The sequence below is a fragment of the Pseudomassariella vexata genome, assembly GCF_002105095.1.
Source record: "Pseudomassariella vexata strain CBS 129021 chromosome Unknown BCR38scaffold_26, whole genome shotgun sequence".
NCBI classification, from domain to species: Eukaryota; Fungi; Ascomycota; class Sordariomycetes; order Amphisphaeriales; family Pseudomassariaceae; genus Pseudomassariella; species Pseudomassariella vexata.
Window position 1 is genome coordinate 166,899 of NW_024467981.1, and position 23,836 is coordinate 190,734.

A 23,836-nucleotide genomic window follows, 5' to 3' on the forward strand; every position below is an offset into this window, starting at 1 on the left:
CCCCCAGCACTAGGGACAACAGCAACTTGTCAGTACAGTGGCCTGCCATATTGCTTACATGTAACTTGTTCACAGCAACTCAGATCCATGGATAGTTATATGTGAATAATCGAGAGTCAATATACTTAGCCTTGGACTTTTACAGCAACTCAGATAGTCATGTGAGCAGTTGCAAGTGCAGGAATACAGCCTTGGATTATTTACAGTAACTCGGACATTTGTATGTCAGCAATTTAGACCAAGTCTCAGCTAATTATCGGTAAGATCGAATTAGGAAACCCAAAAAATACCTACACCGAGACATTCTAGTGGTACTGTCTCTCAGCATCTGTAAGACAGATTTAATACATATCTCCAGGGTGCTGCTCACAGGGATTTGCCTGGTAGACTCTACACAATCAAGTAATAATGCTCCAGTGGTAGCATGCCTTTATTATACGTGAGTATAATTCCCTTCACCCATGCAGCCTTTGCATTGTATGCAGTGCCATTCGCCAGCTGGGTAGGTGGATCTACGGTGTTGATATTCAAGTGAGATACTTCCCAAAGCACAGCTTTGACAAGAACGATTTGATGAATATGGCGACTCGCTAACATTGAATACTTAAGCGGTTTCAAGTGTCTGGCAAGCCCAATTGGAGGAATTTTGTGATGACAGTCACTTCACGCAGTCAGATAAATTTGGAAATGGAATGCTCCAAATTCGGTAGGCTTTCACTTTCAGGTTCCAATGAATCTATTCCAAGGGTTTCCAGTAGCATTGCCGAGAGCCGATAACTTGCCAAGCACGAAGGACGCAATTGGGAACTCGTTAAGCACAGCCCGAGTTTACCACAACTCTTTTAAGGTGATACAAGGCTAGTGGGTGTGGCGCATCAACAAACTCAAGTGAACAATCTGCAGCAAAACCCCAAGTTTGCATCTGCTACTACTTTAATCTACAGCCGACAGTTTGAGGCTACCAATCTTCAGTCGGAAGTTGTGCCTCTAGAATGGATGGTTCTGAATGACCTTCCTAGTGGGCCAATAGGTGCAGGACTCGGAGCTGCCCTCTTCAACCGTCGTGGCCCAAGGAGCTGGTCGTGAGCCTCTTCTTGAACATTCCAACCTTGCCGACGACCAACACACTCTGCAGGAGCAGAAATGCGGGTCTACAAGGCTTCATTACATTCATTGAGCTCTTCGAGATAAGGTGACAGCTTCGCAGAACCAGCGCACCAGAATGTCTCGTTTCCTTACACCAGCCAAGATTGGCCTCCTTGCTCTCATTGAGCTCTATGCAAACAAAGCAGTCCCAACCTCATCCATAGTGGATGTCCTTTCTTTCATCACGTTTCATCTGATTGATGGCGACAGCGGGAGCCTGTCGGCCGATGCCGATGGCCGCTGGAAGAAGGCCGAAAGCACCGTCAGCCTCGTCATCTCCATCGCTGATTTTGAGAAGGCGCTTAGCCCCCATACCGCCGCTTCGGGTATGCCAGGACGCAGCCTCTGGTACGTGTTCGTGGACAAGCTTTGGAAAATCAACTCGCTGGACGCACTGCACGAGTTTTTCGAGCGACGGTCCCATTTGTTGGCCAAGTCCAAGGAGGAGCTGCGCCGGGATGCCGAGACGGGCCTCGCGCCTCCAGCACCGGACGCCGTCCTGCTCTCGCGAAACTCACCTTTTGGTGCATTCATTCGGCGAACGCTGCTGGAGTTTACGAGATTACCGTTCCATACCACGTTCGAGCTGTGGAAGGATTTCGTCAAGTACCGCCAGACAACAGCGGCTTATTTCCGGAAGAAGACGCCATCCTTTCAACGATTGAGCTTTGACAACGTCCTGTTGGAAGGGGAACATGCATCTTGGGGCGACGGCGTGGAGGTTGTTGCCTCGGTGGCATATGGGGATATGCTCAGAGATGACCCCAGCTCGACCTTGCCTGTCAGCACGGATGATATCGAAAAGCTTCTGGAGTTTCAGATCGAGCAGATGCAAAGTGAGTCCGTTTAGCACTCTTGTATTGACAACCTGCTAACCGCGTGAGGGTATGGCAATCGAATACCGCTGGAAATCCGCCATCAGTTCCAGGACCTGTTAAACGACAGCTTCATGGTTCCTAGCTTGTCACACTATCTCAGGTACGCGGCCCGGGGGCCGAGTCTCTATTCATATGCTGACCTATTCCAGTTACCTCGATGCGTGGCGGGCGGGAGACTACTCGACGTCCTTCGATTATTTGCACAGATATTTCGACTACACGATGCAAAACAGAGACCGACTGTTCTATCAGTATGCACTCATGAACCTAGCCGTCCTGCAAGCAGACTTTGGGTGCTACAAAGAGGCCGTGGCTGCGATGCTGGAGACGGTGTCGACAGCCCGCGAGAATCGAGACATGACCTGTTTGAACTTCGCGCTGAATTGGCTCTTCCACTTTGGCAGAGCGCATCCCGAGATTACTCGCGAACTCGAGTCGAACAGCATGCTTGGTACTGGCAAAGAGTCTCTAGCATTCCTCCGGAGCAAAGCCAAGGAAACGGGCATGTGGACACTTTGGAGTTCAGCCCTCGTCAGCGAGGCGAAGATGGCATTATCCAATGGCGAGAGCATCGCCACTGCTCTTGAACACATGGTCCGCAGCTCGCAGATCCTGGTCGAGAGGAACATGAAGAGCATGATGGGCACACAAATGTCACTCAACATCGCATTGTGGGACCGCCTGGGCATTGCCTATCTCTCGTCGACCGTGTGCGATGTATTCCTGCGCTGCCATGCGCGCAATTCTATCTTTGACGACGAATTGAAGGTCACAAGCCGGCAAGTGTCCATGTTGGCGCTGAAGGGGAAATACGACGAGGCGCTGGGGAAACTAGAAGGCATGGATCCCAACTCTCTGCGCACATGGAAACCCAGCCAGTATTGGCACAAATTTCGGGGCATTGTCAAACTTCGTCGCGACCTGCACCACAACCACCTCGATGGAGCGGAGCATCTACTCTCACAACTACTGCAGTCGAAGACGGAGGATCTCGAGCCCGACCTCGCCTTCGTCATCGACAGCTTGCACATCGAGTGCCTCGTCCGGCGGGGAAACCTCCAACAAGCCTTCGCCGAGGTCGAGAACCTAGTCTCCGAGCTCGGTGATGACAACAGGGACATTGCGCTCCGGGTGCGTCTGCTGCTTATCAAAGCCGAGCTGCTGGATGTCTGTGGCCGGCCGCAAAAGGGCTTCACCATTGCCGTGCGAGCAGCCAACGTCGCCCTGCGCGCGCGCCTCATCCCGTATCTCTGGCCGGCCATCGGTGCCGTTGCCAACATTCTAGTCTCGCTCGGCGACTTCGAACCCGCCATCCAGCTTCTGCTCGCCATCTTGCCTCGTAGCCTCGAGTGCGAGAACTCGGCGATGACCGCGAAGCTGTACTCGATTCTGGGAGATGCGAACATGGGTTTAGCGGGCAAGATGCCGCCCCAGTCCAAGGAGAGACGGCAATACATGACGAAGGCGCTCGAGGGTATTGAGAAGGCCTTCAATCATTACTCGGACATGGAGGACATCAAGAAGCAGTGCGAAATGATGGCCAAGAAGGCGACCATCATGAAGGTCGCAGGTGACCACGTGTTGGCGAATGATTACGCGGCCGCGTACTTGGCGCTGAGGAGAGATGCCGAGCAAACCAAAACGTGACGGAAGATGTAGCAAGCAAGATCTTCGGAAAGATGACGTTGAACATTGATATTTGTTCAAGTACTACCTAGATCAGGGTGTATTTTATCCTTTCCTGGGCTATGGCTGCTTAAGTAGACAAGCGACATGTTATGGGAGACATGCCATGTGCTCCTTCAAGGCTGTCATGTTGACCCTCGTATGATATCACATAAGATGCCCGACCTATACAATGAAAAACTCATTCCTTGGGCGCTTCTGATCCGAATGGCTATATATAATATACTGGCCTGGCTCGGTCAACTTTCACTCCACTTGATTTGCTTTCCTTCTTTATTCCTCAATTGACCTTGCTGCACCGGCTCAACCTCACTCGGAGGACTATCTGCCTCATTCAAATTATTGGTTGCCCATATCCTCTCAATGAACAATTCGAAGGGGCCAGGCACGCGATCCGTCAAACCCACACCAACGCTTTTCACCTTCTGCCTCAGCATCTCGGTCTGAGGCTCAATGACGAAGCCGTGGTTGGTCCGCACGAAATCGTTCCACTTGATGAGCACCGTCTCCCACTCGCCCGGACGCTTCGCAAATAAGCGGTGCTGGTGCAGGTCCGTAGGCACCACACTCTCCGTCTGCACGTTGACGAAGTAGCTCCGCCCGTCTGACTTGACCCGCAGCGCCAGGTACGTATACATGTCAATGTCCCACAGCGTACGGCCAAAGATGGTGGGTGCCTTGTCGAGGGTGCGCCAGGCGGCGAAGCCGGACCGCTGGATCTCGGGCCTATGAGGTGGCAGGGCCGTCGAGATAGTACCGTGGAAGTGGGCGTGCGCAGGGAGGTGGACGCGATTGGTCTTATCCTCGGGTACCCAGTCGAGAGATGCTTTGGAGTAGCCGCCCATGTCGACGTCGCACATGAGCTTGCAGTCGCGGATCGAGTCGGGGCTGTGGAAGTCGTGCAGGGGTTTCGGGCCTTGGGGGCCTTTGATGCCTTCTAGTTTTAATGCTGTGGTCAATTATGATTAGCATCAGAAACGAAAGGTGAGACCGAGACCTGACAAGATCTGGGGTGAAGTACCAATGTTGGAGAGACGCTTGAACTCGTCGATGCTGCGGCCCCAGAAGCCCTTCGCCAGACATCTCGTCGTAGCGCGCATCTTGAGCGCAGGTAGATTGCGATTATGTTATGTGGAGTGTAGTATCATCAGGAGCCAAAAGGCCCTGTCTCAAGATTTGACATCAGTAGCTGCAGGACATCCGTGGGCTTTATCAAGTCAACAGCTGCACAGTGGGTGGTGCGAAGTCGATGTGCAAATGTTCCACGTCTGAGGTTCACGAGCAAATCGTCGTCCATAAGCAACGCTTCCGGGTAGCTCGAGCTGAACTAGCAGAAATTCGAGGTCCCCCAAAGCCCATGCACGCGACAAAGGCCCGATCGATGAAACCCCGTTTCTTCGGCAAAGAAAAGAACCAAGTAGGCAGAGCTCGTTACCCCCCAGAAGGCTTGGCTGCATCGAAGCACCCCCAACCATTGGGCATTGCGCAACGACATGCGGCGATCCAACTGAGGCTTCTCATCCAGTGCACCCAGTAGGCTGACGTTTGCTCTTCGCCTTTCAGTCTTGCTTCACTATAAAACACATGCTTTCACTTCTCGCCTAGAATACCTCTTTATTCAGCGGTTCAATTTTTATTATCGCCTTTGCTTGGATGTTCTGTATGCCACTGTTCGCTGCATTCACTATCGCCTACTTGAGTACCTACCCGCTTTGGGTACTTCGCGCCCAATACTTATTTATCGAAATTGTGATCAATGGTGGAATGCGCTGTCATTGAACAGCTGTAGCTTCCTGCAGAGCTGCTTCCCTCAACTACGACTCTGAAACTATCCAAAGCAATCGCCTTCGCTTCCAGCGCAACTAACACCGTGCTCTCCCTAGTTGCCGTTGGCGGTGCAACGGGAGCAGACGCCCATCATGGCTTCCAATCGTAGTCTTGATCATACCAAGTGCGTCAACCCCTAACAAGGCTTTTGTTGCGCCCAACACCCAAATTTCATTGCTTCACTCCTGTCCCTGCCGAACTGGCATGCCTTCTGATATGGCAGCTGGAGCAAGTTCTTACCGTGGTAATCTTGTCAGATCCGAAGCCGAGTTGTCCATCAATATCCGAAAGGCCACCAACACCGACGAAACGGCGCCGAAGCGAAAACATGTGCGAAGCTGCATCGTCTACACATGGGACCACAAGTCGTCCCAGTCCTTCTGGGCTGGCATGAAAGTGTACGTGTAGCCCAGCACGGGAATGGCTGGACAACAAGCTAACGATAGCTCCCTGGTTAGGCAACCCATTCTTGCCGACGAGGTCCAGACGTTCAAGGCCCTAATCACCATCCACAAGGTGCTGCAGGAGGGCCATCCCGCTACGCTTCGAGAGGCCATGGCAAACCGTGGTTGGATCGACAGTTTGAACCGAGGTCTCGCAGGCGAGGGCGTCCGAGGATACGGCCCCCTGATCAGAGAATATGTCTACTTTCTGCTGGCGAAGCTGTCTTTCCACCAACAGCACCCAGAGTTCAACGGCACTTTCGAGTATGAGGAGTACGTGAGCTTGAAAGTCATCAATGATCCTAATGAGGGTTACGAGGCAATCACAGACCTCATGGCGTTGCAAGACAAGATCGAGCAATTCCAAAAGCTCATCTTCTCGCATTTCCGAAACGTGGGCAATAACGAGTGCAGAATCTCGGCGTTGGTGCCGTTGGTCCAGGAGAGCTATGGTATTTACAAGTTCATCACGAGCATGCTGCGCGCCATGCATTCTACAACCGGCGATACCGAGGCATTGGAGCCATTGCGACAGCGTTTTGATGCCCAGCACTACCGACTCGTCAAGTTCTACTACGAATGCTCTAATCTGCGATACCTCACGAGTCTCATCACCATCCCGAAGCTGCCTCAAGATCCGCCCAATTTGCTTGCCGAAGACGAAGATGCTCCATCCCTGCCCGCGCGACCGAAGCAGGAAATCGAACGACAGCCCACGCCACCACGCCAGCCCAAGACCGAAGAGCCCGATGAAATTGCCGAGTTCTGGCAGAGCGAGTTGGATCGACAAAACCGGGAATACGAAGATCAGCAGAGGGTACTGCAAGAGCGTCAACAACAGGCCCTGATGCAACAGCAACAAGCGCAAATGCAAGCGCAGCGCGAATACGAGGATGCCCAGCGTCGTCTAGCAGAGCAGCAGCAACGGGAGCAAGAGGCCTTGATGGCGCAGCAATTCCAAATGCAGACTCAGGGACGCCTGGCAGAACTCGAGCAGGAGAACTTCAATGCTCGAGCTCAATATGAAAGGGATCAGTTGATGCTACAACAGTACGACCAGCGAGTGAAGGCTTTAGAAAGCGAGCTCGGCCATATACAGAGCAGCTTCGGACAGCAAATCACGAGCAAGGATGATCAGATTCGTGCGCTTCAAGAGCAGGTCAACACGTGGCGGACCAAATACGAGGCTTTGGCGAAGCTGTACTCGCAACTTCGCCACGAGCATCTCGATCTGCTGCAGAAGTTTAAGTCAGTTCAGCTGAAAGCAGCATCCGCCCAGGAGGCCATTGACAGACGCGAAAAGCTGGAGCGGGAAATCAAGACCAAGAACTTGGAGTTGGCGGATATGATTCGGGAACGAGACCGCGCCCTCCACGACAAGGATCGCCTCCAGGGCGGCCAGAAAGACGAGGTTGAAAAGCTCAAGCGTGAATTGCGAATGGCGCACGACCGGGCCGATAACCTCGAGCGAAGCAAGGGCAATGAGCTTTCTACCATGTTATCCAAGTACAACCGGGAGATGGCCGACTTGGAGGAAGCGCTGCGGACTAAGTCGCGTGCTTTGGAAGACGCCCACGCCAAGCTCAACGATGGCAGCAGCGACCTCGAGGCATTGCTCCGTGAGAAGGAAGAGGAGCTCGAGGTCTACAAGGCTGGCATGGACCAGACCCTGATTGAGCTCAACGAGCTCAAGCTCAACCAGGGCGATACCGACCATGCGTTGGATGGCCAAATTGATGCCCTCATCATGGCCAATCTTGACAAGATCAATGAAATCATCGACTCGGTGCTGCAAGCGGGTGTCGCGCGGGTTGACGATGCTCTCTATGAGCTGGATTCTACCATGCAAGCGGGTAACCAGAATGCATCGCCGCCATATGTGTTGTCGCAAATCGAGAAGGCTTCAGCAAGCGCCATGGAGTTTGCTACGGCTTTCAACAACTTTATTGCGGATGGGCCAAACGCAAGCCATGCCGAGTTGATCAAGGCAATCAACGTCTTCTCCGGTGCGGCAGCTGACGTATGCAGCAACACCAAAGGTCTGACCCGATTAGCACCCGACGAGAAGAAGGGCGATGCGCTCATGAACGGCGCGCGCCAAGCTGCGCAGTCGTCGGTCAAGTTCTTCCGCGGCCTTCAAAGTTTCCGACTGGAGGGCATGGATCCAATCCAGAAGACGGATGTGGTCATCAATAGCAACAACGATGTGCAGATGAACTTCCAGAAACTGAACAAGCTCGTCGAAACATTTGCGCCCGCTGGCCGCCTGGCCAACAACAAGGGCGATCTGGGCGACCTGGTGGATTCCGAGCTAAGCAAAGCAGCCGACGCCATTGCTGCTGCTGTCGCTCGTTTGGCCAAGCTGCGAAACAAGCCTCGGGATGGATACAGCACGTACGACCTCAAGGTTCATGATTCGATTCTTGACGCTGCGACGGCCATTACAAACGCCATTACGCAACTGATCAAGGCCGCCACTGTTACTCAGCAAGAGATTGTGCAGGCAGGCCGTGGATCGTCGTCGAGGACGGCTTTTTACAAAAAGAACAACAGGTGGACGGAAGGTCTCATCTCGGCTGCCAAAGCCGTGGCTTCGTCCACGAACACGCTCATCGAGACTGCCGATGGCGTACTGTCTAATCGCAACAGCCCAGAGCAACTCATCGTTGCATCGAACGACGTGGCGGCCTCGACGGCGCAGCTTGTGGCGGCCAGCCGTGTCAAGGCAGGCTTCATGAGCAAGAGCCAGGAGAACCTCGAGCAAGCCAGCAAGGCTGTGGGTGCGGCATGCCGATCTCTCGTGCGCCAGGTGCAGGCCATGATCAAGGAGCGCGGCGAGGACGAGGATCAGGTAGATTACTCCAAGCTGGGCTCCCACGAGTTTAAGGTCAGGCAAATGGAGCAACAAGTAAGTTCTCATCTCGCTGTCAAGGCACTCTGTAAACCTACGCGACTTGTGCTAACAGCGTTCCGTACAGGTTGAAATTCTGCAGCTTGAGAACCAACTCTCGGCTGCGAGACATAGACTCGGCGAGATGAGGAAGATTTCGTACCAGGAGGAATAGGCTGGGGTAGTATGTGGGTGCTGATGGTCCGCAGTGATTCAATTGTCTGAAGCAATATCCCCGAGCCCCCGCGTAGCGGGTCTACGTAGTCCACTCGGCTTACTTTGCGTAAATACACCACACCCATTTCTGTATAGAGCCAATCGCCCAAGCTCAATCAATATAGTCTCTTCAGCAATGCTCCCAGATACGGGACTGTGTTAACTAGCACTAAGGACCGTAGCACAACTTTTCGCATATCCTGGTACCAGCGATCTTGTCTGCTGTTGTGATTGGCCTTGAATTGCCGTGGTGTGTACGCTTAATAAGCGACTGACTGATTCCTCTCCCAGCACATACTGATCTACACGCGACTCCAAGACTACGGTTCACCCTGCACAACAGGCAGCCATGGAAATACCTACCGTTCCCGCAAACCAACCCGTACTTCGCGATACAGATTCTTAACACAAGCTTCGCCACCGTCACATATCTTACTCGGGGCTAGGAATTAGCAACGGATTCGTATCACGAATATAATCCCCAGGCGAATCAACTGAAGCTAGCGTTCTCTTGTTACTAACTCACCTTGTGTCTTCACAGCTTGTTTGTGTTGCTCACTTGCTCGCGCCTCCCTTACCCTTTTTCTACTCAAAACTGACACAAACCACCAACCATTTATTACCATCACCGCCTCCACCACCACCATGGCCTGCGAACCCATCCAAGACCTCTACGGCGTCCCCCTAAATCCCCGCTACGAAATTCGCCGCCTCGGCCTGGAAATTGAGCCCTGGGTCCGCGCCCTCGGCTCCTACAGCCTGCAATTCATGTCGCGCCGCGCCGTTCCCCCTCCGGACGCGCCGGGCTACTCGCTTAAGGGTAAGGCCCGCGGCTGCCTGCTTGATTTCCGGGCTCGCACCGCGCCGTACGTGCATTCTATCCGGAGCGGCATGTCGTATGGTGTTTTTGATCGGGAGTGGGTGCCCCGGGGGAAGCCCGAGAACGAAGCTCGTGATGCCCATGGTAATGGTGGCGGGGCTGTATATTGGGGTGAGCTCGATCCCGAGGATCCGAGGCTCGATGAGGAAGGTGGGGAGAGGGGCAGGAGGATGTTGATTGAGGCAATGGATTTCCCGCTTGTCAGTGTGGCGTATGCGCATGATGCGCTGGATCCGTATCCGGAGGGGACGTTTGAGGGGTTTTTTCGTTTTAGTCCTGAATCGAGGGATTTCTTTGCTATTTTTGCGGCGAGAGCGGCTAGGGCTGCTCGTGTTGGCGCTGCTGCTGCTGCTAGCGGATCGTCGCCCTCATCGTCGGCGGATCCTTCCGCGGCAAAAGAAGAAGAATCAATGGCCTATGACGCCTTGTCGGTCGACCGGTCGATCGAAAAGAAAAGGGGCGAGAACTTGTCCCGCGGCGGAACCATGACGAGGCCGCCGTACGAGGGAAGGGGGCTCATGAAGGCGCTGGCGCACTTTTTGATGAAGGATGCGGCGGCCAAGGGATGGAAGAGAATCGAGATGGGGAGCGCAAATGAGAAGGTTACGACGGTGTGGACGAACCCGCCGGCGCCGTTTCGGTGTGAGGTCGTGGTGGATTTTGATCCGAGGAAGGAGGAAGTGGCGGACGAGGAGACGGGGGAGAAGAAGAGGCCGTTTGAGAGGGCGGCATTGACGAGGTCGGTGTCTTTGATTGTGCATTTGCGGGAGCAGTAGGGAGGGGTGAGGAATGAGGCGTAGGGGATATGAAGGAGCAGGAGAGAATGGGGGAGTGAGATTCGGGGATTGGGACAAAGGAGTTGAACTTGAGAAATCGATGTTGCACGTCTCACGGATTGATATGAACGGAAGGAGGTTGGGTATCAAATGGGAAGATCAAAATATGTTGGGTTTTCGGTAACGCAATGCCCTCCCTGTTAGGTCTGGAATCAAGAGGGGCATGTCGTGCGCGTCATATCCCGCTACAGAGCATAGATATCAATGTTGCAGCTGCCAGGGGCAAGTGGATGACAAAATCAGTAAACGACGCACCTGGGCCAAATAACTACGTTATGTCAGTTTAAGAAACTGAGACATCAGGCTGATCCGGTATTGTTCCATCTTTGCCTACGCCGTTTATTTTGTGGCTTACTTGAGGGGCGGGCAACCTGTGCTTCTTCATTAGGGATAAGAGATGACTATCCAGATTAGGCACCTTTTCAAGTTATGGCTTTGATGACATTAGATGTGGATAGCGATTGGTGAATATATTTGTCTTCAATTCAGCAGAGCTCCATTAGTGACAGGTCGGGTTGCGGACCACATTTCATTTGGATGCATGGAGAGTTGGCTCGAAAACGGCCATCTTGATACATGCGCCGCATGGAGCAGACCACCAACTAGACCCCAAATCAAGCCGGAAGCAATTTTCTTACATGCCACGAGATCTGCAATGCTCTTCCAACCAAAATAAAACGGACACACTCAGCAGGAGGGTTCGATGAAACGGACGTTACTCATGTTAGTCGCATGTAGCCCAGTCAGGGTCCCGACGGGCGTCAAGATCAAAGTCAGCACCACCCAGCAACGGTTCTCAAGTGCTCACTTCGTTATCAAAAAGCTACCTAGGTATCTAGCACGGACAAACTAGCATTTAATGAGAAAGCTTTCAACATAATTTAATGCGGCAGGGTCTGCTCCGATCGTAGCCAAAGACATTGACTGTTGTGTTCTTGGCTGTCCAGGAGGTATTATCTGCAGTGTTCCGCATGAACCAAACGAATGAGAATAGTCCCCTGCCTCTCCCCCACTTCACCCTTGCAAGTAAAGGCTTTCGATGACTACACGTACGTACTTCAAGTAAATGTACACCCCTTGGATATTTAAAAGTATCCGTAAGCCCGTGTGCAGACTCTTAGGGCCGAAGAGTGTAATATAGATACTCAGTAGACGAAGGCGATCGATCGAAATGAGCGAAAAGCTTACCTATACAGGATACTATTGCTAGGCATGGGAGGCAAGCATCGTTTTCTTTTGGTAGACATCGCTATGAGTGTGTTGGCACATTTGAGGGACTTTGGGGAGGTTTAGAACGGAAACACCCTGCTTGCCTGTTTGTTCAATCGATACTTTCAGAAACGGAAGATTCGACACTTCCCGCGAGGTATTCTCGCTCTCAGCTTCTCCCCCTTTCATGCCTAAATCGCATGAGGCCATTGATTACATGTACCACGTATATGGGAGGAAAGGTGCAGCATACGAACGGTACCAACTTACCGGGATTTGCGTAAAATACCAACGATTCGAAAAACAAAACAATCTAGACCACACAGAAACCAACTATTCTGTCGACCTAATATACCCTGGGGCTATTTGACGCTCGCGGCCTTTGCTGGAAGTTCCGTTTGGTTTTACAACAGGGTGTACAACAAAACCCGGACACCTGACTGCTCGCCTTGAAGATAGGGAACAAGGCCCTGCTGCTGATTACCAACCATACTCAGACTACAATACGTATCATATCATGTGTCTCGATCACTGCGCGGACGTCAAGACTGTTGGCGTATGGTCAACGTACATAAATATCCAAGTGCAAAGGACCAACGCGTCAGTAGCCAGGACCAACACTGGCTGAAGTACTTCCTTTGTTTGTCGGGGGTTCACACCATGGTTGGTGGGTGCTGGAAGCAGATGCTTAACACTGGGGTGTTTCCATGTGTGTATATATTATGGTCAGGATGCCTCTTGAAAACGAGCCAGGAGACACCCATTTATCCTATCTCATACATCTTAACATTCTGGGAAATATTCCGAAGAGGACAAGACGACAAAAAACACTGAAAGTGGAAAGCTTAGCCATAACTGAAATAACAACTATTCCTGAAGTCTCACGTGAGATAATGATGTCTCCTTTCGAAGAGGAATGTTTGAAACACATCGAACAAGAATGCAAGAAATTTTTCTTGACGCAGACACTGTGGAAATACTACGGTGACGTATTAAAAAAAGGCATGGAGCCTGCTAATTTGGGAAATCCCACCACAATCGAAATCGACTGGACTACTCCTACGTCTAAGAAGGTAACAGAAGACATCTCTGCCGAAAACAAAGAAAGCCGAGAAAAGTGCGTAACTTCAAGGTTGCCCTTACACATATTTCCTCATCCCCCTTCACCAGCCATGACTAATACTATATGCTGGTGTCAGATCTTATTATTTAGAATACATGGGCTATGCTCATATGTGTTCGGCCCCTATCCACGGAGCCTTTCATGGTCCTTTTGTAGTAACAAGTACAACTCCCTCTACTTGCACTGCTACTCATGCAAAAAAGGAGGCTCAAGATGTTCTAAATGAAATGACAAACTGGCCTGGAACACGAGAGGGCAAAATTCTGAAAGACGTAATGAACAAAATCGACTTGAAGGATATAAAGAATATCATTTGCTTCGGGCTTGGGGACATTGACGGTGACAATGGAACATCAAAGCGCCGAAGAATAGCGCAACATGCTGCTGCAGCGACCATGGCGGACATCGTCAAGCAGAAAAGCGGCGCCGATAGTCGTGTGCCGGTACTGGTCCAAGACCCCGAATACTGCGTTTGGACAACCGAAATCTTGAAGAAGAAAGAAATGACGATTCTTGAGGTACAGAAAATGGAGGCATATCTCTACATTGACGACAGGACGATTGTGTACAGTGAGGGTCCAGGAATTCCTCCTATCAAAGAAGTTTGCGCGGAGCTGTCTCGAGCCCTCAATACCTGGCCTGCAATACTCATTTGTGACCCTATAATTCCAGATTGGGACCGGGAAAACCGGTAAGTATAGCTGGATCTATATGCATAACTGAGCTATACTAACGCTTTCTAATCGCCTTAGAAAACTTTATGGTGATGTCAACACACCTTCGGTCTTGGCCATGAGAGAACAACACTACGACGAATTACCCTTGTATGACGACAAAAACACTCAAAACTTTGAGGAACTCAAGGTTTATGTGCGAAAAGGACTTCAACTTCCCGACAAATAAATTTTACGTTGCATCGGTGTCATGCACTTCCGCCAACTCTAACACGCCTTCAGCTTATGGGTTGTTTCTTGGCCTCTATCCATTAATGGAAACAAGATAGCGAAAAGCCAGACTATGGAGTGAGGGCAAGCATTTGGCTCATTAGCAACGGATGCGGTCCAATCAATGAAGTTGCGGATTTTGGCGTTTCCATATCAGGGCTTTTTTTGGATGGAATCCAACCCTGCGTTTCATTATGTTTCTGTTTACTCCGGAGTATGGACAAGCTGGAAGACATTGTTTTGGGGTTTCAATTTATTGTGTCGTTTGTTATCAGGCAGGTTGGCTCGGGGCTTGGCGTCTATTCGTTCTTTTCTTTGGGTTTCTCTCATACTTAGGAGACTTCGTTCGGTCTTAGGTTTTCATTCCTCCACTCGCTAATCTTTCATTTAATAAAATGGTTGCTTAAATCGTCAGGATATCTTGTTTTTTTTCCATCTCGGTGTGCTCGGGGTCTATCTAGTCTTGTTTGAGGAGTGCTTCGAAGTTAACGTCTCTACTTTCCGCGGTCCAGTTGAGTCCGCTGCTTGGCTAGAAATGTATAATTTATAGAGGGTGCGCATTGGCCTTTTTATCTTCCTATTTTGAAGACATTCTCACGCAGGTACATGATACATGGGTTCCTAGGCCGAAGTCATCTCTGTTAGGCTGTAAACTCTAGACTAGGATTGAGTGACGTGCTTCTGCGTTTTACATCTCGCTATTCTCGCAGCCCAGGAACTCGCGATGTTGAATCTTGCAAAGTTATTAATCGGAGTCGGTACCTCCCAAAAATGGTCTACCACTGACTCTCATTTCGTAATGGCAGTTTTGTGAAATTGTTCAAGCGAGCGTCTACTTGGGATACAAAATATTTCTGACACTATTGGAAGAGGAAGACGTCGGAAACGCGGCAGGAAACAGGCACTGGACACCAGAGGCTCGAAAAAGCACGAAGGGAAATCAGCAGAAACATAGAGAGTAAGTTTTAATATGCGGCACAATTGATTTGAGCGGAGTTACAAGCTCAGAATCCAGTCATGTTGGATTTTCAACTCCCTAACGAGCGAGGTTACCTGGGAGCTGCCCCTGACACTCGTCTCTCTCCTGCCTTTTTCCGTGCAGCACATTCCTGCCCCCGTCACTTGCTTAAGAGATTGACGTTCCAACATGGGAGTGAGATCAGCTGACACTATATATGAGCGTGTATTAAAACCATTGGGGGCGACCGGCAAGTAAAACTTCCACAGATTTGAAGAGTAAGGAACAGTGCGGAATGTTGTACCGCATCCGCACAGTTCATGTCATGACAACCCTCGATGTAAAAGGACTGAAGCAGGCTTCTGCAAGCTTGTATCTCCCATTTTTGCCCCCCAAGCGAGGAAGTAATCTGAGTGCAGGATCTGTATGTTCAACTTTCAGTTCAAATCTTCGAAGCTCTTCACAGGTCTCTCCAACGCTATCGATTGATTGACACGGCGGTGATACTATTGGGAGACTTGACCGAGCTGCCCTTGAGGTCGACAACATCTGCCGATGTCTGTGGATGAATCTATATCCGGCTTTTTCTTCGGCGTGCAGGCTGAAGGCGACTCCTCCCCAAAATGTAAGAGCCCCGGACAACCGTCCAGGAAAATAGATCACGCATGCAGTTCGACGAGAGCAATAAGAGAAATGCGGGAGTTGACTTGTCGGGAAAGACCGTTGGTAACAATATGTAGAATATGATATATAACAAGTGACCATTTACGCGCATTTTAGAAATTGTGTTTATTGTTATAGCCACGAAGCATGACCTCTCGGGCCCAAAACAACGACCGAGACGTTATCCAGATATCGTGGCATGATGCTGTGAAACGCGTGCAGATCGAGACATTGACGAAGGGCTCCGTGGCTTCTCTGCCCAATGGATCATATATGCTCAGTAGGATGGATGACCGCCGGTTTGCACTAGCAGTCACTTGCAGCACCAGATGACGGACTTAGACGAGTTTCAGACTATGCCTCGGCACCAGGCCATTGGATGCCCGTGCGCGAGAAGCGTTGGTGCAAAAGATCGCCCTAGTCGCAGATAGACTCAGACACGACGACGAGGAGGTGGTCTTGGAAGCGCTGGCATTTCGTCGCTGACCGTGAGTGTCAAGCTTGTACGTCTTACAATCTAGAAAATCTAGATAGACCGTTGGCGCGCGCGCAGATCGATACCAAGCTTGCGAATCTTCGACTGTGGAATCTGGGGTAAAGCGATAAGACAGCCGGGCCCGACGCAACGGCTGGCCACTGACATTGCAAATGACACGATCTGGGCCGAGAAGCAGCGCACGCAACATTGTTCTAATGTGCCTGAAAGCCCACACCCAACCAGTATGGATCGACGAGATTGCGGCGTTCGCGAGCTAGCAGGTCGCCAAGCGCAGATGATCTTACCAAAGTTGCCGATTTCCTTAGGGTAACGTTAACCAGGGCAAATACGCAGGAGCTTCACCTGAGAAGCGACAAGCCGCATCTTGATAGCAGAGGAGTTGGCCTCATTTAGTGGTGACCCACTTTAGAGTGTTTTTGTCAGGATAAATCAGTTGAACGCCCTGCCTCGGCCACGCCCGCCGCGGCGCTTTAGACAAGAAAAACATGACTAGCTGAAATGATACGGATATAGATATCTCGAACGTGATCGATCAACGAGGCTGATGTACCGGTATTCGCTTCGATTCGCAACTGCAGCTATCGTGCGCGCCGAATTGAGATCTATCCCATGGTCATTTTCGCACGCTAGAAGGTCGAGGGAATGATTTCTTCGATCGGAGATTTGGCAATCACCAAACCCACAGGATGCTATCTATAGATGGTGCAAAACACGAAATGACGATGGAAAAGCATGACGGTACCGAGCGAACAGACATTAAACCAGATGGCATGAAGGACAGTACGTGCCGCAACCCTGCTGGACCGTTCATCCCAGCTTTTGCCTACGTGAGTAGGTGGCTTGGTGGCCGTTGTTTGTACTAAAGTGAAGGTCCGTAGAAAAGCCAAGCCGCAGAACCCACCAAAATCCATGGTCTGGGCCGACGCACCAATTAGCAGTGCCCAGCCGCAAAAGTCGGCCCTTCGTGGGCCCCTGCTTCTCCTGTACACTAGTCAAGGCGGTGGCGGTTTCCGCGAAACACTGAGCCAGTGAAAATAGGATGATATTTTCAGTGGGCCCAGGGGCTCCCCTGAGATCGTCGCTAACAGGCGAGGTTAAACATCGAGAGCCTATCAGATTGGGCTGGGGGCATCTCCTGAATCTGGCCCGCTGAGCGGGACAACAAACCAACGAAAACAACTCCCCTCTTTCGCCGCATTTGGGTATGCAAACAAGGAAGCCCTAGCGCGAGTCTACGTGTGAACGATGGTGTCCACGAAATGATTGTCTGGCAATGATAGGGTCTGGCAATGATAGGGTCTGGCAATGATAGGCTGCCGGGGTCTTCCCCGCGAGGGCTGGATTCCAGTCCAGTCCTGTCCACTCGAAAGTGCTTGAACCAGGCTTGATGACGGGAAAGCTGATGACAGGCCTCCACTCTCGCACCCTCGTATAGATATCTAATGGGTTGACGAACACCTAGAAAGCCACGAGGCAATGCCAACGACCAAACGGCTAGACTAGAGTGGGTAGCGGGCAAACCACGTCCAGGGGTGGCTTTGGGTGGACGGGTCTTTCATAAACCCTATCATCCCCCGCCGGCATGGTGAGTGATCATCGTGTCTTTGCGTCTTTGCTTCTCCTGTTCAAGTGCGCCTATTTTCGGTCTTTTTTATTCTTCGTGATTTCATCCTAACTAACTTGTGTTGTTGATGACAAGGCGGCGGCTGGCCACTACTTTCGACGTCATTTATTGGATGCTTCCAGATACATCTTCACTTTGTGCACAAAACCCCGTACCAGAATACTTCGTACCCGGATCCAGTTCACCTTCCAACGTGATTCGCAGCTGAACCCACAATACCCTCTTTTTACTTCTGAAAACTGCATGTGCTGAGCGCGCTCACTAGACACCTGGCGGGTACGTTCATTTTCGGCATCTTCCCGGATTCTGTCATCAAATACTTGCCGGCAGACCACATCACACACGGTAAACAACAAAACCACCACCACCATCTCCTCCTCCCTCCTCCGTCGTCCCGCAGACACGCTGTGTCATCTTCCGAAGGCCCAATTTGCAGCCCCAACGCGATTCATCGAGACACAAACGGATTCCAGGCCATTGAGAGCGCTGCCCCGCTTACCCTTTCTGGCAACCACTTGGCGCACCCGTGGATCTCTGCGCTCTTAGTTAACCTGCAATTTCGCTGCCAAGATCTGGGGCCGACAGAGGGATATCAAGTCACCGCAACCGGGGTCACCCAACGCTGCCTTTTGTCCCTTGCCGTCAGCTGCTTCAAGGCTCGACCAAGGCTTTGGTTGACCAACCGCTCACTGTTTGTGAACAAAAGGCGCTTTCGAGTCACAAAGAAGTCGCGCCGTCGTCATCTCTTCTCAGACCATTGTTATCACACCATGCCTTCATAACCAGGTCTGAGTCGACACTCTTCTTTGCCTCCGAGGGTTCCGGGCTCATTGGCAATTCCGCGACGTCTACCTATAGATTGCTCGTTGTCCCCGGATCCCCCCACGCAAATCCTCCTGGACATAGCGAGAGATTAGCCAAGATCGACATCACTTCTTTCATCCATTCGTTTTACCCCTTCATAAAGCCATCACACATGTCTTTGCTGCGGCGCCGGGTCGCTGCCGTCGATTCCTTCGCCTCACCACCCTCGTTTTTGGCTCTGCGTGAAGCAACAACAGCCATGGCGACCGCAACAGAAGTTGCCGCGTCGTCCAACCCGACCATCGCGCCCTACGACCATGGGCTGAACGGCGTGAACCAGACCGTCAATATGCTCTTTAGGGACATGCTTTGGTGGAGTCTGGGCATATTGGCACTAATCATTCTCTGCATTCGCCTCATGGAGATCGTATGGAGCAAGCTGCGTCAGGTTATGGCCATGTCCGTCCCGGCCGAGCGGCAGAGCTACTGGAAACACTCGCAATGGAGTTGGATGCCCAGTCTGAAGAAGCACCTCGTCTACGCGCCCCTTTGGAACAAGAGACACAACCGCGAGCTCAAGCTCTCCCAGGCTATCAGCATTGGGACGCTGCCATCCCGCCTTCAGTCTGTCATCCTGGGTATCTATTTATTCAGTAATTTCGTCTACATGTTTGTGGTCGATTGGTCCAAGGAAAACATGTACTCCTTTTTGGCCGAAGTTCGCGGTCGATCGGGTACCCTGGCCGCAGTCAACATGGTGCCCCTCATCATCATGGCCGGGCGCAACAACCCCCTCATCGGCATGCTGAGGGTCAGCTTCGACACATATAATCTCCTCCACCGATGGATGGGCCGAATGGTGGTCTTGGAGGCACTCATCCACACCATCGTCTGGGCCATAGTGCAAGTTGCCGATGCGGGCTGGGAGGGTCTCAACATTAGGCTCATCCAACAGAGCTTCATCTCTTCTGGGTTCTGTGGCACGCTTGCGTTGCTCATTCTTGTCGTCCTGTCCCTCGGTCCCATTAGACACGCCTTCTACGAGACCTTCCTGAACACTCACATCATCCTGGCATTCATCGTCTTGGCCTGTACTTGGGTCCACTGCGCCACCGCTAGTATCGCCGGCGGTCTGCCCCAGCTTCCGTGGATGGTGGCTATCTTCCTGCTGTGGACCGCCGAGCGCATGGCACGGATGTTCCGCTTGGTATACCACAACTGGTCCACCAGGGGCTTCACCGAAGCCATTGTGACGCCGATGCCTGGCGAAGCTTGCCGGGTGACGATGCACTTGCCTCGTCATGTTGACGTCAACCCAGGAACTCACGCCTATATCCGGTTCAAGGACATCCACCCTTGGGAAAACCACCCCTTCTCCATCGCCTGGATCGAACACTTCCCGCTCGTTGATAAGAACAACATCGAGAAGGAGGTGCCCACCGAGGCCGAGATCAAGCGCGGTACCACGTCCGTGTCCTTCGTCATCGGCGCCCACACTGGCTTCACCCGCGCTCTCTTCAATAAGGCTAGCATGGCCCCCTCTGCGTCCATCAACTTGCGGGCTGCCATGGAAGGGCCCTACGCCGGTCATCACTCCCTGGACTCTTACGGTCATGCCGTCCTCTTTGCCGGGTCTACCGGCATTACGCATCAGCTTTCCTACTTGAAACCCATTATTGAGGGGTTCAACGCCGGAACGATTGCGACGCGACGAATTACATTGGTGTGGATCATGCGCGACTACGAGGCTTTGGAATGGGTACGGCCGTGGATGGACGCTATCCTGCGCCTGCCGAGACGGAAAGAGATCCTCAATATCCGGATATTCATCACGCGGCCCAAGAACCCTAAGGAAGTTCACTCGCCTTCGTCAACCGTGCAGATGTTTCCTGGACGCCCCAACTGTGTGACCCTCCTCAAGAAGGAAGTGGAGGAGCAAGTCGGAGCAATGGTGGTCACCGTGTGCGGACCAGGCGCGCTCGCCGACGATGTGCGACAAGCGGTGCGCGAAGTGCAGGATGAGCAGTCGGTGGTAGACTTTTGCGAGGAGTCTTTCACGTGGTAGAAAAATGTCAAGAATTTGGAAGCGAGAGAAGCAAGATCTCAAGGTCGGGATTTCCATGCCACACAAACTCTGTCCATACAGAAAGGGAGCACATGGCGTCTAAGGCGATTGACGGCCGCAGGAGTTTTTATGATGAGAGATCGTCCAGTACCCAAAGCATGCTGACAACCGCACATATCAAGGCGTTCAAGGGCGATTCGGTTTGTTTTTATCACTTCTTTTCAGACAGACGGGAGGGGTGGTCGAGCTTAGAGCTAAATGTAAATAATCCTCCGTCATGGCCAGTGAACATACCTTTGGGCGGCCGCGTTTCATGCGTATTAATAAGCAGGTGGTGGAGCAATATTACCACGAACTAAAATTCTCGATTCGATGTTTCCAGTATATGTGAATCTCGTGGGGTGAAGTTTTGGGTGAGTAAGTTCCATGGTTCTATCTCTGGTAGCTCTCCTGTCTCGGAATTCTCGGAACATCTAGAGATCTACTTAGATGGGTGAGTACGATGCTCCCAAATACCTTCTTGGCGTCATCTCTTGCCCTCGATTGGATCTCACAGCGAGGACAGCAGCAACAAAGTGTAACGCACCCCGCAATGGGTGCAGGCAACCCCACTTCCACCAACCTAGGCCCACTGGAGAGATGAAAATTTTGGGCCAGGGCAGCAGCGAGAGCTAGAAAAGTTCGTGTTTGCGTGTGTCATTGTGCGTGTGGATTGGCTGACCCAATTCACTTTTGCTGTGTGACTCAAGAACTCTGCAACCGAATTGCACCCAGTTCCTCACCCGAAGATACCTTTTAACGGAGGCAATTGACCCTTATAACCGCGCAGCTGCTTCAGCTGTCCATTTTTCTCTTCTCCATCCTTATTTGCTTTTCTGGTGAGGCTGCACACGCCTCAGGTCCCCGGTTTCTACCCCTCCACGAACCCCTCCTCGGAATTCTGTCCCGCAGTCGCCATGCCGATGTAAGTGACACTTGGAATGCGTCTTATGCTCCTTTTCTTGATTCACCACTCGACACCCGCGTAAGAAAACAAACCTGTTTTCGACGACAGAAGATATTGCGACGCTGACAGTTCCACTCATGTTCCAGGCTTAAGGACCCCTCGAAGAAGTACAAGAAGTTTCCGCCGCTCAATCTGCCCAACCGCCAATGGCCGTCCAAGACCATCGATAAGCCCCCGAGATGGCTTGCTACAGACTTGCGGGATGGCAACCAGAGCTTGGTTGACCCCATGGTATGACCTCAATGCCCTGAGGAGAATTAGAGAGCATGGATTGACTCGAGTTACCCAGAACGGCGACGAGAAATGGAGATACTTCAAGATGCTGGTTGAGCTGGGCTACAAGGAGATCGAGGTGTCCTTCCCATCCGCATCGCAGACCGACTTCGACTTCACGAGACGCATCATAGAAACTCCCGGCGTAGTCCCCGATGATGTCTGGATTCAGGTGCTCTCCCCATGTCGTGAGGATCTGATCCGCCGAACCGTCGATTCCCTCAAGGGTGCCAAGAAGGCCCTTCTACACATCTATCTTGCCACAAGCGATTGCTTCCGGCGCATTGTATTTGGCTTCACTCAGGAGGAAAGCATTGACCTGGCCGTGAAGTGCACAAAGTTCGCGCGGTCAATTACCAAAGACGACCCCTCCCAAGCAGGCACGGAGTGGGCCTTCGAGTTCAGCCCGGAGACCTTCTCGGATACCAGCCCTGAATTTGCCATCCGGATCTGCGAGGCCGTCAAGGCGGCCTGGGAGCCCACGACGGAGAACCCCATCATCTTCAACCTGCCTGCCACTGTCGAGATGGCTACGCCCAACGTCTACGCCGACCAGATTGAATATTTCTGCACCAACATTACTGAGCGAGAGAAGATCTGCGTTTCCCTCCACCCACACAACGACCGAGGTTGCGCGGTTGCTGCTGCAGAACTTGCTCAAATGGCCGGCGCAGACAGAGTAGAAGGCTGTCTTTTCGGTAACGGCGAGCGGACTGGCAATGTCGATCTCGTCACTTTGGCCTTGAACCTATACACCCAGGGCATCTACCCTAACATTGACTTCTCAAACCTCAACCGGGTAATTGACACAGTCGAGATTTGCAACAAGATACCCATCCACCCTCGAGCTCCTTACGGCGGCTCCCTTGTTGTGTGCGCCTTCAGTGGCTCTCACCAGGATGCCATCAAGAAGGGCTTCGAGGCCCGGAAGGAAGGCGCCAATGCTTATGATGACCAATGGGTTATACCTTATCTGCCTCTCGACCCACAGGATATTGGCCGCACTTACGAAGCCATCATCCGCGTGAATTCGCAGAGTGGCAAGGGCGGTGCGGCTTGGATTATTCTGCGGAAGCTTGAACTGGATCTCCCCCGAGGTCTACAGGTTGCCTTCAGCAGGGTGGTGCAAAAGAACGCCGACGAGCTTGGAAGGGAGCTTTTGTCGGATGAAATTAGCCAACTATTCGAGAAAACATACTTCCTCAAGGAGAACCCTCGCTTCAACATCCTCGACTACTCTATTTCAATAGATCGGTCGGCCTCCCCGGTGCCCCCGGCATCGGGTAAGACCCAGGAAACCAGAAACCTCCCCAGAAGATTCGAGGGTATCGTTGCTATTGATGGCAAAGAATACCAGCTTTCCGGCCGTGGAAACGGACCCATCTCGTCCTTGGCAAATGCTCTTAAGGGCGTTGGTATCGACCTCGACGTGGCCGACTACAGAGAACACTCCATAGGAGGCGGTCGTGGAGTTAAGGCGGCCACGTATATTGAGTGCACAGCATCGGGCACGTCACAGAAGGTGTGGGGTGTTGGTATCCATGAAGATGTCGTTCAGAGTTCCCTCATCGCGCTCTTGAGTGCAGCCAGCAGTGTAAGTGCTTGTCTATTCATGAGCGGCATGATTCCACAAAGTTGACATGTTTTTTTTTTATTTTGGCAGTTCATCCTCAGCCGCCCTGGAAGTCCCATCACGGTCAAGGCAATCCCGCGCCGTACGCTAAGCCAGGAGCTCGAGCTCAATGATGGTTTGAAGGCTCCGGACAATGTCAATGGACAAAAGAGCTCAGAAGGTGTGCCGTCTAACCTCGTCAATATCCTGGAAGCAAAGGCAAATGGCATGTAAGCCTAGCAGCTTTAGCGAGA

General features: G+C 51.9%; 8 protein-coding genes across 8 annotated transcripts; 6 read left to right on the forward strand and 2 right to left on the reverse strand.

Moving 5' to 3' along the window:
• Nucleotides 1–847: 847 nt before the first annotated feature.
• Nucleotides 848–3,810, forward strand: BCR38DRAFT_123284 (anaphase-promoting complex subunit 5-domain-containing protein). The gene is made up of 3 exons (XM_040853491.1): nt 848–1,982; nt 2,031–2,124; nt 2,174–3,810. Exons 1-3 carry the CDS (start codon nt 1,223–1,225, stop codon nt 3,669–3,671), a joined length of 2,352 nt encoding a protein of 783 aa, XP_040709726.1. The 5' UTR covers nt 848–1,222; the 3' UTR covers nt 3,672–3,810.
• Nucleotides 3,811–3,949: 139 nt separating this feature from the next.
• On the reverse strand, nt 3,950–4,810 carry BCR38DRAFT_356601 (complex I intermediate-associated protein 30; the record flags this gene model as incomplete). Its single annotated transcript, XM_040857031.1, has 2 exons — nt 3,950–4,659; nt 4,732–4,810. 2 exons carry the CDS (start codon nt 4,808–4,810, stop codon nt 3,950–3,952), a joined length of 789 nt encoding a protein of 262 aa, XP_040709727.1.
• A 943-nt stretch (nt 4,811–5,753) lies between these two features.
• On the forward strand, nt 5,754–9,045 carry BCR38DRAFT_491008 (ANTH domain-containing protein; the record flags this gene model as incomplete). The annotated part of the gene is made up of 3 exons (XM_040864605.1): nt 5,754–5,941; nt 5,996–8,888; nt 8,959–9,045. 3 exons carry the CDS (start codon nt 5,754–5,756, stop codon nt 9,043–9,045), a joined length of 3,168 nt encoding a protein of 1,055 aa, XP_040709728.1.
• A 248-nt stretch (nt 9,046–9,293) lies between these two features.
• On the forward strand, nt 9,294–11,234 carry BCR38DRAFT_452093 (uncharacterized protein). Its single transcript, XM_040861504.1, has one exon. The coding sequence runs from the start codon at nt 9,732–9,734 to the stop codon at nt 10,740–10,742; it is 1,011 nt and encodes a 336-aa protein (XP_040709729.1). The 5' UTR covers nt 9,294–9,731; the 3' UTR covers nt 10,743–11,234.
• Nucleotides 11,235–13,529: 2,295 nt separating this feature from the next.
• BCR38DRAFT_491010 (uncharacterized protein) lies at nt 13,530–14,037 on the forward strand (the record flags this gene model as incomplete). Its single annotated transcript, XM_040864606.1, has 2 exons — nt 13,530–13,825; nt 13,887–14,037. The coding sequence occupies 2 exons, from the start codon at nt 13,530–13,532 to the stop codon at nt 14,035–14,037; spliced, it is 447 nt and encodes a 148-aa protein (XP_040709730.1).
• A 1,031-nt stretch (nt 14,038–15,068) lies between these two features.
• Nucleotides 15,069–16,589, reverse strand: BCR38DRAFT_452094 (uncharacterized protein; the record flags this gene model as incomplete). The annotated part of the gene is made up of 1 exon (XM_040861505.1): nt 15,069–16,589. A coding segment is annotated over exon 1 (442 nt), but the record flags the coding sequence as incomplete, so codon positions are not given.
• Nucleotides 16,590–18,885: 2,296 nt separating this feature from the next.
• On the forward strand, nt 18,886–20,691 carry BCR38DRAFT_461930 (ferric reductase like transmembrane component; the record flags this gene model as incomplete). The annotated part of the gene is made up of 1 exon (XM_040862582.1): nt 18,886–20,691. The coding sequence occupies one exon, from the start codon at nt 18,886–18,888 to the stop codon at nt 20,689–20,691; it is 1,806 nt and encodes a 601-aa protein (XP_040709732.1).
• A 980-nt stretch (nt 20,692–21,671) lies between these two features.
• On the forward strand, nt 21,672–23,816 carry BCR38DRAFT_491012 (2-isopropylmalate synthase; the record flags this gene model as incomplete). Its single annotated transcript, XM_040864607.1, has 4 exons — nt 21,672–21,715; nt 21,784–21,928; nt 21,987–23,564; nt 23,634–23,816. The coding sequence occupies 4 exons, from the start codon at nt 21,672–21,674 to the stop codon at nt 23,814–23,816; spliced, it is 1,950 nt and encodes a 649-aa protein (XP_040709733.1).
• Between the last annotated feature and the right edge of the window lie 20 nt (nt 23,817–23,836).

Bases quoted from the DNA above. Each gene is read 5' to 3' on its own strand.
- BCR38DRAFT_123284 (XM_040853491.1), top strand. From the start codon at position 1,223: ATGTCTCGTTTCCTTACACCAGCCAAGATTGGCCTCCTTGCTCTCATT. The intron at 1,983-2,030 runs GTGAGTCCGTTT...TAACCGCGTGAG, and splicing joins TCAGATCGAGCAGATGCAAA to GGTATGGCAATCGAATACCG. The intron at 2,125-2,173 runs GTACGCGGCCCG...GACCTATTCCAG, and splicing joins AGCTTGTCACACTATCTCAG to TTACCTCGATGCGTGGCGGG.
- BCR38DRAFT_452093 (XM_040861504.1), top strand. From the start codon at position 9,732: ATGGCCTGCGAACCCATCCAAGACCTCTACGGCGTCCCCCTAAATCCC.